The sequence below is a fragment of the Elephas maximus genome, chromosome 26, assembly GCF_024166365.1.
Source record: "Elephas maximus indicus isolate mEleMax1 chromosome 26, mEleMax1 primary haplotype, whole genome shotgun sequence".
Classification (NCBI taxonomy): Eukaryota; Metazoa; Chordata; class Mammalia; order Proboscidea; family Elephantidae; genus Elephas; species Elephas maximus.
In genome coordinates, this window is record NC_064844.1 from 44,041,548 (window position 1) to 44,057,047 (window position 15,500).

At 43.2% G+C, this 15,500-nt stretch overlaps 1 protein-coding gene across 1 annotated transcript in view; it reads right to left on the minus strand.

Moving 5' to 3' along the window:
- The window catches only part of EPHB1 (EPH receptor B1), a 644,782-nt gene that overhangs the window by 15,180 nt on the left and 614,102 nt on the right, over positions 1-15,500 (minus strand). Inside the window, exon 13 of the mRNA XM_049870453.1 lies at positions 384-533. Within this exon, the coding sequence (XP_049726410.1) occupies positions 384-533 (150 nt within the window). The remainder of the gene's footprint in view (positions 1-383; positions 534-15,500) is intronic.

A 15,500-nucleotide genomic window follows, 5' to 3' on the forward strand; every position in this document is an offset into this window, starting at 1 on the left:
GCAGGACTGGAGTTCAGGCCTAACCCTCAGATCAGTACTCTTCCTCTGCCACTTACGGTGAGGGACAGCACTGAGGCTGAGGCCTTTGAAAAGAAGCAGGGTAGAATTTCCAGTCTAATTTTGGGTCATGACCCATGGCCATTCTCTTGCATTGGAGTCTGCGGTCTGGGCACATTTACAGGTGATGGGGATTGTTACATCTCCATGGTGGGCTCTTTGGTTAGTTCAAAAATTTGTACCAACATCTGTAACCCTTGCCCTGAACACCTCAAATTCAAGTTATGAGGCCCTGAGTTGAAAACAGATACAAAGGCTTGGTATTCTATTGACCGTGGTATCCCTTGGATGGAGGTTGGTGACAACCAGGTACTGCTGACACTCACATCTTGGTTGGACATGTCCCAGTAGGGTCTCTCTCCAAATGACATGACTTCCCACATGACAATCCCGTAGCTCCAGACATCACTGGCCGAAGTGAACTTGCGGTAGGCGATGGCCTCTGGAGCCGTCCATCTCACGGGGATCTTCCCTCCCTGGAAGAAGGAGAAACCTGGTCAGCCCAAACATCAGGTTTCTAGTTGAAGGCTAGTGAAAAGAAACTCAGCATGCGCCTCCTCCCACCCTCCCAAGTCTCCTGAAAGAGCACAGCCAGTAGTCCATGGGCAGGCCCACATTGCTATATCTACTTGGAGGAACTCAATGAGGACTAACAAGGCTGTGCTGGGCACATGCTATATGTGGGCACACATGAGGCGATGGCTGGTAATGAGACTTCACCCCCCCCAGTTTCCCACTACTGTGTGATAGATTGCTTTTTTGTGACCTTTCTAGCCGTGGTCTCGTAATTCCCACCCAGGTGATTGGGCGGAACTGTGCAGATAGAGTAATTGTGGCCCACCAAAGGGACTGGTCAGTTTTGCTATCGCTGGGTTTGAAATAAGCCCCCCTCCTAGAGGCAGGAAAAAGAAGAGTCCACCACCACCAAGGAAGGACAGATCTGCAGGAAAGATGTGCAGGAGACGGGACAGTGGACTTCCAAGCCCAAGGAGAGAGAATGCTGAGTGCCTTTGGGCAGAGGCCTAGGTCCAGGGAGAGGTAAGCCCACGAGCATGGTTGGAAAAAGGCTCTCCTGATGGGAGAGCTGTATCTGAGTGTTTCTAAACATGAACTGTAACTATATTCCTAATAAACCCCATAATCGTGACTATTGTCTGTGATTTCTGTGAGGCCATTGCAATGAATTATTGAACCCAGCAGAGAAGTAGAGACTGTCATGGGAGGGACTGTTGGTGTCAGAATTAGTAAAGATGGCAGAGAGAGGAGACATGTCTGATCTTCACCTCATAGGAATCAGCATTGGGCTGTTGATCTTAATTCTCCTTCCCGCTTCTTAATTTAGAGGAGGTCAGACATGGCCCCCAAGCCGTTTTTACACCTTTTACACCTGATTTGGGTGGGATTGGAGAGTGTCACTGATGTAAATGCACTACCCATTACCCACTGCCTTCGAATCGATTCCAACTCATAGCAACCCTATAGGACAGAGTAGAACTGCCCCATAGAGTTTCCAAGGAGCACCTGGCAGATTTGAACTGCTGAAGTTTTGGTTAGCAGCCTAGCTCTTAACCACTACGTCACCAGGGCTGCATAAATGCATTAAAACATGATATTCCATATTGTATGAGATCAGCTACATCAACCATAAGCTGCCAGTTATGATTGTACTTGGTCCACATCAAAGTCTAAGTCATAAAATTTGGGTCAGAAGAAAACAAAACAAAAAAGAAAGAAGAGTGGTGAGCAATACCTTGTGGAGGAACTGCCCAGTACAAGATCACACAGTGTTGCTCCCCTTTCCCCACTGTCCTCACACTGCACACCTGGAGGGAAAGTTTCTACTAACTCTGCAGCTTGGAGACAGCCCTGGCCTGCACTAGGTTTAATGGGTCCAGTGCTGTGTAGATGCTGGTTGTCCCGCCTGCCCTCCAGGGGAGGTCGAGATCCTGGGGCTGGAGATGTACTTTTCTCAAGGGCCGAACTTAGGTTGCTTTTTTCTTCTTCTTGCCCTCCAACCTCTTACTGGAAGTTTCTAAGTTGGCTCCCTGCTTGACCCCTCAGCGTGTCTGCCCAATGTTGGCCTCTTTTGTTTACTTAGGGGATTGGTATTTATACATTCATTCACTCAGTCCACAAATAAGCAATGAACACTGCTTTGTGACAGACACTTTCTAACGAGCTGGAGTCCTAGGAATGAGCCAGCCAGGGTCTCTGCCCTCAAACTGTACGGGGAAGTGGGGAAGTAGACAAGAAAACAGAAGCTTAAAATGTATTGTTAAAAAATGGAAAAGTGAGGAGTGTGAGGATGAAGGTGAGAACAGGGAACTCTGAGAACCATAGGAGACTCCCTAACGCAGGCTGGGAGCTAGGGCGGGAGACCAGGAGCAGTCAAGGAGGCAGTTTCCTGTAGTGGTTAAGAGCACTTGGAGCCTGTGGCTAAGTCTGGATGCAAATTCTGCCTCTTTCTACCTGCATGGCCTGGGGCAAGTTACCTAAACTCTCTGAGTCTCAGTTTCTCATGAGTAACATGAGGATAATAATAGTACCTATATACCCAGGTTGTTGTGAGGATTAAATGGGTTAATATCTAGATAGTGCTTGGGACAGGGCCTGAAGCAGAAGTTAAATGCTTCACATGTGTTAGCTATTATTTTCACTATGCTTAGTCCTAAAGGGCAAGTAGGAGTTACCTAGGCAAGGGGACCTGAGGAGGGAAGTCTAGGCAGAGAGTAGCATGAGCAAAGAATGACGACAGAAGAGAGGATGATAGCTGCAAGTAACCCATGATGGCTGGAGCATGGGATTCCAAAGGGGGGTGGTGCTTAAGGGAAGGTAAGCGTAAGGCATGGTCTGTCGGGCATTGATGCCACTTAGAGGTGGGGGCGCACACACCAAGGCTGTCCTCCAGTTCTCATCACTCCCTAGAACAAATATGATCCTTATTTTCCATTCTTCATGACAAATACCAAGATTTCACCCCACAGCTCTTTTGCAATGCCTGGTCTCTGCCTCCATAATACAATGACACCTGCCTCACTCTTGCTTCCTGCCTTGGCTGAAGGAGGCTATTTTTATACTGACCACCCTCATGATCTGTTCAAACGCACCAGAGATACATGTTGGACTTTAACAAAAATACCTTAAAAATGTATAAATGGTTAATCTGAGCAAGAGAGAGAAAAAAAAAAGGAGCAAACAGCAAAGTGTTATTTTTAGCTGGTTTCTTATCCAGGCCTAGGAGGAATAAAGGTGAGCTGGCCTGGACCTCCCCAGGCACACATCCAGCTTTGTACAAGGAAGACAGTCCTGATTTCCCCTGAGAACCTCAGATGGCTTTTGTGGTGGGAGATGTCCTCAGTTCAAATGCCAGCAACGTGACAAATGCCTGGAGGGCAGGCTTGGGCTGCAGCTTCAACAGGATGCTCTATTCTCACCCTTCCCAAGAACATGAATGCATTTACTGGGCTTGTCTACATGGTACTTATTGCTGGGAAGAGGAGTGGGGAATTTATTCAGTGACCTGGGTGTTACAGACAGCAGGAGGTCAGGGTCGGACAGCTCAGGGGCCCTATATTGGTATGTCACCATGAGAGGAGGGGTGCCAACCTTGGGAGGGCCTAGAGGATCTCCCAAAGGAGAGGGAGTTTTGCTCTCTCAAAATACCTGGGTTGAGGTAGGTATGAGAGAGAGGGAGTTTAATTAGTGTGACTCTGTGTATGTGTGTGTGAGAAAGAGACATAGACACAGAGAAAACTTAGCAGTGTAGGTCTGTGAGTAAAAGAGAGTAAGGGCTTACCTTCTGTGTGTGTGTGTAAGAAAGAGAGAGAGAGATGAAAGTGTGGTTCTTATGAATTTCGAAGAGGTGACTTGGGAGTCTGAAGGTGTCCTCTTCTGACATGTCAGAGTAGACCCCATGGGCTGTCAGTGACAGCTGTTGAACTGCTCCCTCTTGGATGTGAAGTGGCAATGCCAGGCCCACTGGCAAGGTGCCTCAAGCCCTCCTGTAACCTTGCGCTGTTGGGCCTCACTGAGCACAGAGCTTGGCCTGTCACCATGGCCTTCCATCTCATCAGGGTGGCAGAGCCTTCGAGAAGTGCCGCCCTGGACAGACAGGTGATAGCTTGTCCTGGCTGGCCCTCCCACTCAGCCAAGAGAGCAGGGGATGCTGACTCTGAGGCAGAACAAAAGGAAACACACAGCCAGGGGAGCAGGGGGGTGGTGCTCTCCTTCCTGGGGATCTTAAACTTTCCCTCTACCTTTTAAAATATCATACCATCAGCACTGCCTTCTGATGCTCAGAGGTAATTATGATGATGATTATTTAACTTGTGTTCAATTATATGAAAGGAAATCTATTAATTTAGAGGATGGTGACTATCCCCAGGGAGAGGGCAGAGAAAAGGAAGTGGGATGATGTTATAGCAAGTAGCGTTTCTGTTAGCAAGGGTTACTTGCTAACCCACACCTTCTGGGGGAGAAGGTCTGCATCAGAAGGCTCAAAGCCAACATATCCCTATGACTGCAAAGTGCTCTAGTCCTTGGCTCTCTGTGATACCATGAGGATGGGGCATGAGAATAGGGCATAGAGAGGGGGTAGTTTGCTCTTTTGAGTGGAAAGGACCATGACGGAAGGATTATCAGGTGGATGCAAAATGGATGGGGCCAAAGTAGGAGGCCTCACACTTCCTGATTTCAAAACGTATTATACACCTACAGTAATCAAAACAGCCTGGTACAGGTTCAATGGTAGACACATAGGCCAATTGAACAGAATTGAGAGCCCAGAAACAATTCCAACCATCTATGGAAAACTGATTTTCAACAAGGAGTCAAATTCCATTCAATGGGGGAAGAATTGAATGTCTCTTCAACATTGCCTCTTCAACAAATGATGCTGGCAAAATTGGATACCCATATGTAGAAAAATGAAACAGGACCCATACTTCACACCATACACAATAACTCAAAATGGATAAAGAACTTAAATGTTAAAGCTAAAACTATAAAGTCCTGGAAGAAAGCATATGGGACCTAATTTTTTAAAATTATATATTATCATACACAACTACAAATGCACAAACAGCAGAAAACAAATTAGATAACTAGGACTTCATAAAAATTAAATACTTAGGCTCATCAAAAGACTTCATCAAAAAAGTAAAAAGACAACCTACAGACTAAGAAAAAAATCTTTGGGGACGACATATCTGATAAGTGTCTAATACCCAAAATATATATAAAACTTCTATAATTTAACAACAAAAAGACAAATAACCCAATCGAAAACAGGCAAAGTGCATGAATAGACACTTCACCAAAGAGGACATCCAAGAAGCCAACAAACACATATAAATATGTTTACTATCATTAGCCATTACCAAAATCCACTGCTGTAGAGTTGATTCTGACTCATAGTGCCCATGAACAACAGAGCTGAACTGCCCCACATGGTTTGCAGGGCCATAAATCTTTCTGAAGCAGACTGTCACGACTTTCTCCCATGGAACAGCTGCTGGGTACGAACTGCCAACCTTTCAGTTAGCAGCTGAGTGCTTAACCACTGTGCCACCAGGGCTCCTTCATTAGCTATTCTAAAAAAAAACCAAACCCATTGTTGTCAAGTTGATTTAAACTCACGATGACCCTATAGGACATAATAGGACTGCCCCATAGGGTTTCCAAGGAGCAGCTAGTGGATTTGAACTGTCAACCTTTTGGTTAGCAGCTTAGCTCTTAACTGCTGCACCACCAGGGGGTCATTAAACCAAACCCATTGCTGTCAAGTTGATTCCAACTCACAGAGACCCTATAGGACACAGTAGAACTGTCCTATTGGGTTTCCAAGGAGCAAGTAGTAGATTTGAACTACTGACCATTTAGTTAGCCGCTGAGCTTTTAACCACTGTATCACCAGGGCTGCAAATGGCCATTAGAGAGAAGCAAATCAAAACTACAATGAGATACCACCTCACTCCTGCTAAAATTACACTGCTCAAAAAAAAAAAACAACCAGAAAACAAAAAATGCTGGCAAAGATGTGGGGAGATTAGAACCCTTACCTACTGCTGGTGGGAATGTAAAATGATACAACACTGTGGAAAACATATGGTAATTCCTCAAAAAATTAAAAACAGAACTACCTTATGACCCAAGAATTCCAATCCTAGGTATATACCCTAGGGAGCTAACAGAAAAGACATGAAGAGATATATGCACACCTATGTTTGTTGCAGCACTATTCACATAGCGAAAAGATGGAAACATCCTAAGTGCCCATCAGTGGTTGAATGGATAAACAAAATACATACAATGGAATACTATGCAGCAAAAAAGAAAGAAAGGTGAGTTTCTGAAACATCTTGGAACATGGACAAACCTAGAGGACATTATGCTGAGAGAGATAAGTCGATGACAAAAGTGCGCGATCTCACTTTTATGAAATGACAAGAACAGCTACCTATATAGAGTCCAGTGTTCAACAGTGGTTACCAGGAGTGGGAGCAGGGGAGACAGGAATCAATCTCTAGACAGTAGCCACTTCTTGTTTGTGGTAATGGGAAAGGAAGCCCCAAAAGTGGATAAAGTACTCACAGTTTGACTAATGTAACTTAAGTTGCACACAAGAAAAAGGATGTACTGGTAAAAAAAAATGCTGTGTTATATATAATTTTGCAACAACAACAAAAACAAGCAAAAAATCTATATCTGTAATCCACCACTCGTCTGTCAGTTTGTCATACTGTGTTCACTTGTGTGATACTGGAAGCTATGGCACTGGTATTTCAAATACCACCAGGGTCACCCATGATGGAAAAGTTTCATTAGAGCTTCTAGACTAAGACCGTGAAGAAGAACCTGGTGATCTACTTCTGAAAAAATTAGTCAGTGGAAACATTATGGATAGCAGTGGAATATTGTCTGATACAGTCCTGGAAGATGAGCCCTTTAGGTTTTAGGTTGGAAGGCACTAAAAATACGAATAGGGAAGAGCTGCCTCCTCAAAGTAGAGTCAACCTTAATGACTTGGATGGAGTCAAGCTTTCAGGACCTTCATTTGCTGACGTGGCATGACTCAAAATGAGAAGAAACAGCTGCAAATATCCATTAATAATCAGAACATGGAATGTACAAAGAATGAATCTAGAAAATTCAAAGTTATCAAAAAGGAAATGGAACTCATGAAGATCAATGTCATGAATTGAATTGTGTCCCTCATAAAAGCATGTGTCAACTTGGTTAGGCCATGATTCCCAGTATTGTGTGGTTGTCCTCCATTTTATAATTGCAATTTTATGTTAAAGAGGATCAGGGCAGGATTGTAACACCCTTACTAAGGTCACATCCCTGATCCCATGTAAAGTGAGTTTCCCTGGAGTATGGCCTGCACCAAGAGATACAAGGAAAGGGAAGTGTCTTAGTCATCTAGTGGCTGCTATAACAGAAATACCACAAGTGGATGGCTTTAACTAAGAGAAACTTATTTCCTCATAGTAAAGTAGGCTAAAAGCCCAAATTCAGGGTGTCAGCTGCAGGAGGTTTTCTCTCTGTCAGCCTTCTCACCAATCTTCCCCCAGACTAGGAGCTTCTCCACCCAGGGACCCTGGGTCCACAGGACTTGCTCTGCTCCCAGCACTGCTTTCTTGATGGTATGAGGTCCCCCGTCTCTCTGCTCGCTTCTTTCTTTTATATCTCAAGAGATTGCCTCAAGGCGCAACCCAATCTTGTAGAGTGAATCCTGCCTCACTAACACAACTACCGCCCAGCCTCCCTCATTAACATTGTAGAGGCAGAATTTACAGCATACAGGAAAATCATACAATACTGGGAATCATGGCCCAGCCAAACTGATACATACATTTTTGGGGGGAAGTAATTCAATCTATGACAGGAAGCAAGAAGACTGGGGACCTCATATCACCAAGAAAGGAGTGCCAGGAGCACAGCATGTCCTTTGGACCTGAGGTTCCTGTGCAGAGAAGCTCCTAGGCCATGGGAAGATTGATGACACAGACCTTCCTCCAGAGCCGACAGAGAAAGCCTTCCCCTGGAGCTGGCACCCTGAATTTGGACTTGTAGCCTGCTAGACTGTGAAAGAATAAATTCTCTTTGTTAAAGCCATCCACTTGTGGTATTTCTGTTGTAGCAGTACTAGATGACTAAGACAATCAATATCCTAGGCATTAGTGAGCTGAAAAGGATAGGTATTGACCATTTTGAGTTGGACAAACATTTGGCCTACTCTGCTGGGAATGACAAATTTAAGAGGATTGGCATCTTATTCATTCATTCATTCATTTTGAAAACAACATTTCAAAATCTATCCTGAAGTACAACACTGTCAGTGATAGGATAATATCCATACACCTACAAGGACGACCAGTTAATATGACTATTATTCAAATTTACACACCAACCACTAAGGCCAAATATGAAGAAATTGAAAATTTTCACCAACTTCTGCAGTCTGAAATTGATCAAACATACAATCACGGTGCATTGAAAATTACTGGTAATTGGAATCGAGAGTTGGAAACAAAGTTCGGAAATATGGCCTTTGTGATAGAAATGATGCTGGAAATCACATGATAGAATTTTGCAAGACCAATGACTTATGCATGGCAAATACCTTTTTTCAACAACATAAATGGTGACTACACATGTGTACCTCGCTGGATGGAATACACAGTAATCAAATCGACTACATCTGTGGAAACAGACAATGGTAAAGCTCAATATCATCAGTCAGAACAAGGCCAGGGGCCAACTGCAGAATAGACCATCAATTACTTATATGCAAGTTCAAGCCGAAGCCGAAGAAAATTAAAACAAGTTCACAAGAGCCAAAGTAAGACCTTGAGCATATCCCACCTGAATTTAGGGACCATCTCAAGAATAGATTTGATGCATGGAACAGTAATGACTGAAGACCAGACGAGTTGTGGGATGACATCAAGGAAATCATACATGAAGAAAACAAAAGTCACTAAAAAGACAAGAAAGAAAGAAAAGACCAAAATGGATGTTAGAAGAGACTCTGAAACTTGCTCTTGAACATAAAGTAGCTAAAGTGAATGGAAAAAATGAGTGCTGAACAGAAGATTTCAAAATGCAGCTCGAGAAGACAAAGTATTATAAGAAAATGTGCAAAGATCTGAAGTTAGAAAACCAAAAGGGAAGAACACGCTCGGCATTTCTCAAGCTGAAAGAACTGAGGAAAAAATTCAAGCCTCAAGTTGCAGTATCGAAGGAGTTACATGAACAACACAGAAAGCATCAAAAGAAGATAGAAGGAATACACTGAGTCACTGTACCACAAAGAATTGGTCTATGTTCAACCATTTCAGGAGGTATCATATGATCAAGAACCGATGGTGCCGAATGAAAAAGTCCAAGCTGCACTGAAGTCACTGGTGAGAAACAAGGATCCAGGAATTGACAGAATATCAATTGAGGTGTTTCAACAAATGGATATGTCTTAGTTATCTAGTGCTGCTATAACAGAAATACCACAAGTGGATGGCTTTAACAAAGAGAAATTTATTCTCTCACAGTCTAGTAGGCTAGAAGTCCAAATTGAGGTCATCAGCTCCAGGGGAAGGCTTTCTCTCTGTTGGCTATGGAGGAAGGTCCTTGTCATCAATCTTCCTCTGGGCTAGGAGATTCTCAGCGCAGGGACCCCAGCTCCAAAGGATGTGCTATTCTCCTGGCTCTTGTTTCTTGGTGGTATGAGGTCTCCATGTCTCTCTCTTTTATATCTCAAGAGAGATTGACTTAAAATAACCTAATTTTGTAGATTGAGCCCTGCCTCATTATCATAACTAGTGCTAACCCTACCTCATTAACATCATAAAGGTAGGATTTACAACACATAGAAAAATCATATCAGATGACAAAATGGTGGACAATCACACAATACTGGGAATCATGGACTACCCAAGTTGACACACATTTTGGGGGAACAGAATTCAATCTATAACAGGATGTAACACTGGAAACACTCATGTATGCCAAGAAATTTGGAAGACAGCTACTTAGCCAACCAACTGGGAGAGATTCATATTTGTGCCTATTCCAAAGAAAGGTGATCAAACAGAATGCGGAAATTATCATACGATGTCCTTAATATCATGCAAAAGTAAAATTTTGCTGAAGATCATTCAAAAATGGTTGCAGCTGTACATCAACAGGAAATTGCCATAAATTCAAGTCAGATTTAGAAGAGGATGGGGAACCAGGAATATCATTGATGATGTCAGATGGATCTTGGCTGAAAGCAGAAAATACCAGACAGATGTTTACCTATGTTTTATTGACTATGTGAAGGCATTCGACTCAGTGGATCATGACTAATTATTGGTAACATTGCAAAGAATGGGAATTTCAGAACACTTAATTGTGCTCCTGCGAAACCTGTACATAGACCAAAAGGCAGTCGTTCGAACAGAACAAGGGGATAATGAGTAATCTAAAATCAGAAAAGGTGTGTGTCAGGGTTGTAGCCTTTCACCACATTTATTCAATCTGTATGCTGAGTAAATAATCCGAGAAGCTGGACTATATGAAGAAGAATGGGGCATCAGGATTGGAGGAAGTCTAAACAATAATCTGCGATATGCAGATGACACAACCTTGCTTGCGAAAGTGAAGAGGACTTGAAGCACTTACTGATGAAGGTCAAAGACTAGTGCCTTCAGTGAGGATTACACTTCAACGTAAAGAAAAAAATCCTCACAACTGGACCACAGAGCAACATCATGATAAATGGAGAAAACAATGAAGTTGTCAAGGATTTCATTTTGCTTGGATCCACAATCAATGCCCATGAAAGCAACAGTCAAGAAATCAAATGACGTATTGCATTGGGCAAATCTGTTGCAAAAGGCCTCTTTAAAGTGTTAAAAAACAAAGATATCCCTTTGAGGACTAGGGTGCACCTGATCCAAGCCATGGTATTTTCAAGCACCTGTGAAAGCTAGGCAATGAATAAGGAAGACCAAAGATGAATTGATTTCAGCCTTTGAATTATAGTGTTGGCAAAAAATATTGAATATACCATGGACTACTACATGAACGGACAAATCTGTCTTGGAAGAAGTACGGCCCGAATTCTTCTTAGCAGTGAGGATGGTGAGACTTAGACTCTTGTACTTTGGACATGTTATCAGGAGGGACCAGTCCCTGAGAAGGACATCATGCTTGGTAATGTAAGAGGGTCAGGGAAAGAGAAGAAGACCCTCAATGACATGGATTGACACAGTGGCTACAGCAATGGGCTCAAACATAGAAAGCATTGTGAGGATGGTGCAGGACTGGGCAGTGTTTCATTCTGTTGTACATAGGATTGCTATGAGTTGGAGCTGACTGGATGGCACCTAACAACAACAACAACATATCTATAATAATATAAATAGGGGCTATATATGCTGATACTTCTTAGATATAACCAATCACCTCAAGGGATTAGTTTTCTTGGTTTGAAGACTTAGGGTCACAGTCTTGTGGGACAACTCAATCAGTTGGCATAATACAGCCCATAAAGTTTATGTTGTACATCATAGCGAGTGAGTAGTGTCTGGGGTCTTAAAAACTTTTGAGCAGTCATCTATGATACAAGTATTAGTCTCTTTTCATCTGGATCAAAAGAGAAATAAGGAAACCTGAGAATCAGAGAAAGAATCAGGCTATAGGACCAATTATCTCCATGAACCACGGCCTTCTCTACCTTGAGACCGGAAGTAGATAGGACCCATCTACTACTACTGATTGTTCTGATCAGGGTCACAATAGATGGATCTTGAAAGAAAGGGAGAAAAATGTGGAACAGAAGCTCAAATTCTCAAAGAATCCAGACTTACTGGACCAGTGACACTGGAGAAATCCCCGAGACTATTGCCCTGAGACAGTGTTTAAATCTTGAACCAAAACTATCCCCTGAAGTCACCTTTTAACTAAATAGCAGTACTGTGTATTGAGTATTGCACTTTTTAAAAAAATATCTATATGAGACCAAATGGACAACATTACTCTAAAGGATGAATGAGAAGGCTGGGAGGCAGTGAGATGAAGTGATAAGGAATGGAACAACTAGAATGGAAGTAATGAGAATGCTGACATGATGTGAAGAATGTAACCAAGGTCACTGAATATTATGTGTAGAAATTGTTGAATGGGAACTTGTTTTTCTGTGTATACTTTCACCAAAAATAAAATATTTTTAAAAGGAAAGAATGGGCGGGGCTCACTGGGAAGGAATGTACATCCATGTGGGCAAAGAGGGGTTAACACTGGGCTTGAAGACAGCATTGTCACCAGCATGGTTTCTGCAAGGCAACAGAGGGCTCAATTCCCACAGAGACGTTGGGGGTACAGGCCTTCATTCTGCAGGGACTAGGTTCCCCCAGAGCTGCTACAGGGAGTCACAGATGGGGGTGTGGATGGAGAAGGGGAGAGAAGAGAGAGGCAATGAAGCCCCATCAGGACTCTGAGCTGCCCACATGGCTTCACAGGCGGGCTTTGCATATAAAGTTTTACACTGAATGGGTCTTCTGCTAAGAAATTCTTTAGAAGTTTAAAAGACACTGATTTAGGGAATCATGTCTTAACTCAGGCTTAAGATAAACTATTAAGATTATGTTTGTGGAATGGAATACTACGCATCGATAAAGGACAATGATGAATCCGTGAAACATTTCATAACGTGGAGGAATCTGAAAGGCATTATGCTGAGTGAAATTATTCAGCTGCAAAAGCACAAATATTGTATAAGACCACTATTACAAGAACTCGAGAAATAGTTTAAACAGAGAAGAGAATATTCTTTGATGGTTATGAGAAGGGAGAAGGAGGGAGGGAGGGAAAGAGGTTTTCGCTAATTAGATAGTAGATAAGAACTATTTTAGGTGAAGGGAAAGACAACACACAATACAGTAGAGGTCAGCACAACTGGACTAAACCAAAAGCAAAGAAGTTTCCTGAATAAACTGAACACTTCGAAGGCCAGCGTAGCAGTGGCAGGGGTTTGGGGACCATGGTTTCAGGGGACATCTTAGTCAATTGGCATAATAAAATCTATTAAGAAAACATTCTGCATCCCACCTTGGAGAGCGGTGTCCTGAGGTCATAAATGCTAGCTAGCCGCCATCTAAGATGCATCAATGAGTCTCAACCCACCTGGAGCAAAGGAGAATGAAGAATACCATAGACACAGGGTAATTATGAACCCAGGAGGCAGAAAGGGCCACATAAACCAGAGGCTACATCAGCCTGAGACCAGAAGAACTAGATGTTGCCCGGCTACAATCGATGACTGCCCTGACAGGAAACACAACAAAGAGCCCCTGAGGGAGTAGGAGAGCAGTGGGATGCAGATCCCAAATTCTCATAAAAAGACCAGACTTAATGGTCTGACTGAGGCTAGAATGACCCCAGAGGTCATGGTCCCCAGACCTTCTATTAGCCCAATACAGGAACCATACTAAAGCTAACTCTTCAGACAGGGATTGGACTGGACTGTGAAATAGGCAATGATACTGGTGAAGAATGAGCTTCTTGGATCAAGCAGACACATGAGACTATGATGCCATCTCCTGTCTGAAGGGGAGATGAGAGGGTAGAGAGGGTCTGAAGGTGGCTGAATGGACACAAAAAGAGAGAGTGGAGACAAGGAGTGTGCTGTTTCATTAGGGGGAGAGCAATTAGGAGTATATAGCAAGGTGTTTATAAATTTTTGTATGAGAGTCCGACTTGATTTGTAAACTTTCACTTAAAGCACAGTAAAAATTAAAAATAAAAATAAAACTCTCAAAAAAAAAAGATTACGTGTGTGTGTGTGCGTGTGTGCATGTGTGTAGAATTTGATGAAATAAGAGAAGATATTTAGCAGTGGATGAATTCTACCCCAGTCATCTTCAAGGTCATCTGTTAACTCACACCCATACCTGCAGCAGGTGTGATGACAACAGGTAGAAGGTCTCAGTGTAGGCGAACTTGAGTCCCTCAGCCTCAGTCAGCATGCCATAAGCATCTATGCAACACCCACTCCGTGCCCAGCACCCTGCCAGGGACATGGTGGTGATGAGACTCAGTCCCACTCTCAAGGAGCAATAGACATACCTGATCCCACACGGATAGCTCTCTCTCTTTTCAAGTAAAGACTACATAGGCATAGCTTGTAGCTTTGGTTCTAGGATCTTCCCAATTGTGAAGTTTTCCAGGCCAAAGTCTCTCTGGAAATGGGACTGATTCTTCCTCCAATCCACAACCAAACCTGTTGCCATCGAGTCAATTCTGACTCATAGCAACCCTACTGGACAGAGAAGAACTGTCCCATAGGGTTTCCAGGGAGTGACTGGTAGATTCAAACTGCCGACCTTTTTGTTTAGCAGCCAAGCTCTTAACCACTGTGCCACCAGGGCTCCTGATTACCTTACTCACTACTTATTATCCTAGGGATGTCCATACAGCTAACACTTCTGAGCATCTGGACATTGCTACAATTCTTTTTTTGTGCCGTCTCGAGCAAGATGAAGCCTCAGTGGGGATATGGCAGAAATCCAGACACTCGTGAATATCAGGTATGGTGATCATGGACTTGCTCATCCAATACTGGAGTAATGCTGCATGAGGGAGTCCCCTTAAAGTCTGGAAGTGACAGGTTTACGACCAAGAGCATCACGCAATGGCTCTGAATTTCATAATGCTCACTACTCCAAAAGGCTGTAGAGATGAGAAATGTGGACATTAGAGACAGACAGACCATGGAATGAAGCCCATTCTCTTCTTTTTCTATATACGACTTTGGACACCAGAGTATAACCTCTCTGAGACTTGGTTTGCTGATTTGTAAAATTGGGAAAAAATTATAACATTATATCTATTTATATCTGGGGTTGTTGTGATGGAAGACCCAATGAGATAACATATGCAAAGCAACCAATATATAATTGGTTCTTTAATCAGAAGAATTTTAATCAGAAGAATTTATCATTTACAGTTTTAGCAGAGACTAGTTCTAAAATACTGTTGTTAAGTTGCAAAGTGGCAGAGCCATCATGGGCTACTACTAGGGGGCTTTTTAGATTGACATCCGGGAAAAAAATCACAGGGTATCCTATAATATTTTCTTGATGCTGTTAATCAGACCAAGACAACAGTTTACACCTGGAAGGACTGCTTCTAGCTCAGCTGTGTGAGTGCCGGGGGTGTAGACTTCAAGGAGCGGCACCAAGACACTTCCACTGATGCAGTAAGAAGGATGACAGTAAAAAGGCAGCTCTGATGATGCTGCTGGAACCACCGCCACTACTCCTACTGGTTGGGGAGGCATGACATGCCCAAGGGGGAATTCCACCCTCCCTCTACCAGCAGACTGCCCATGCCCAAGCGGCTGCTCCAGGCTCAGGCAACTACATCTTAGTTGTGCAACACTGGCTGAAAGCACACCC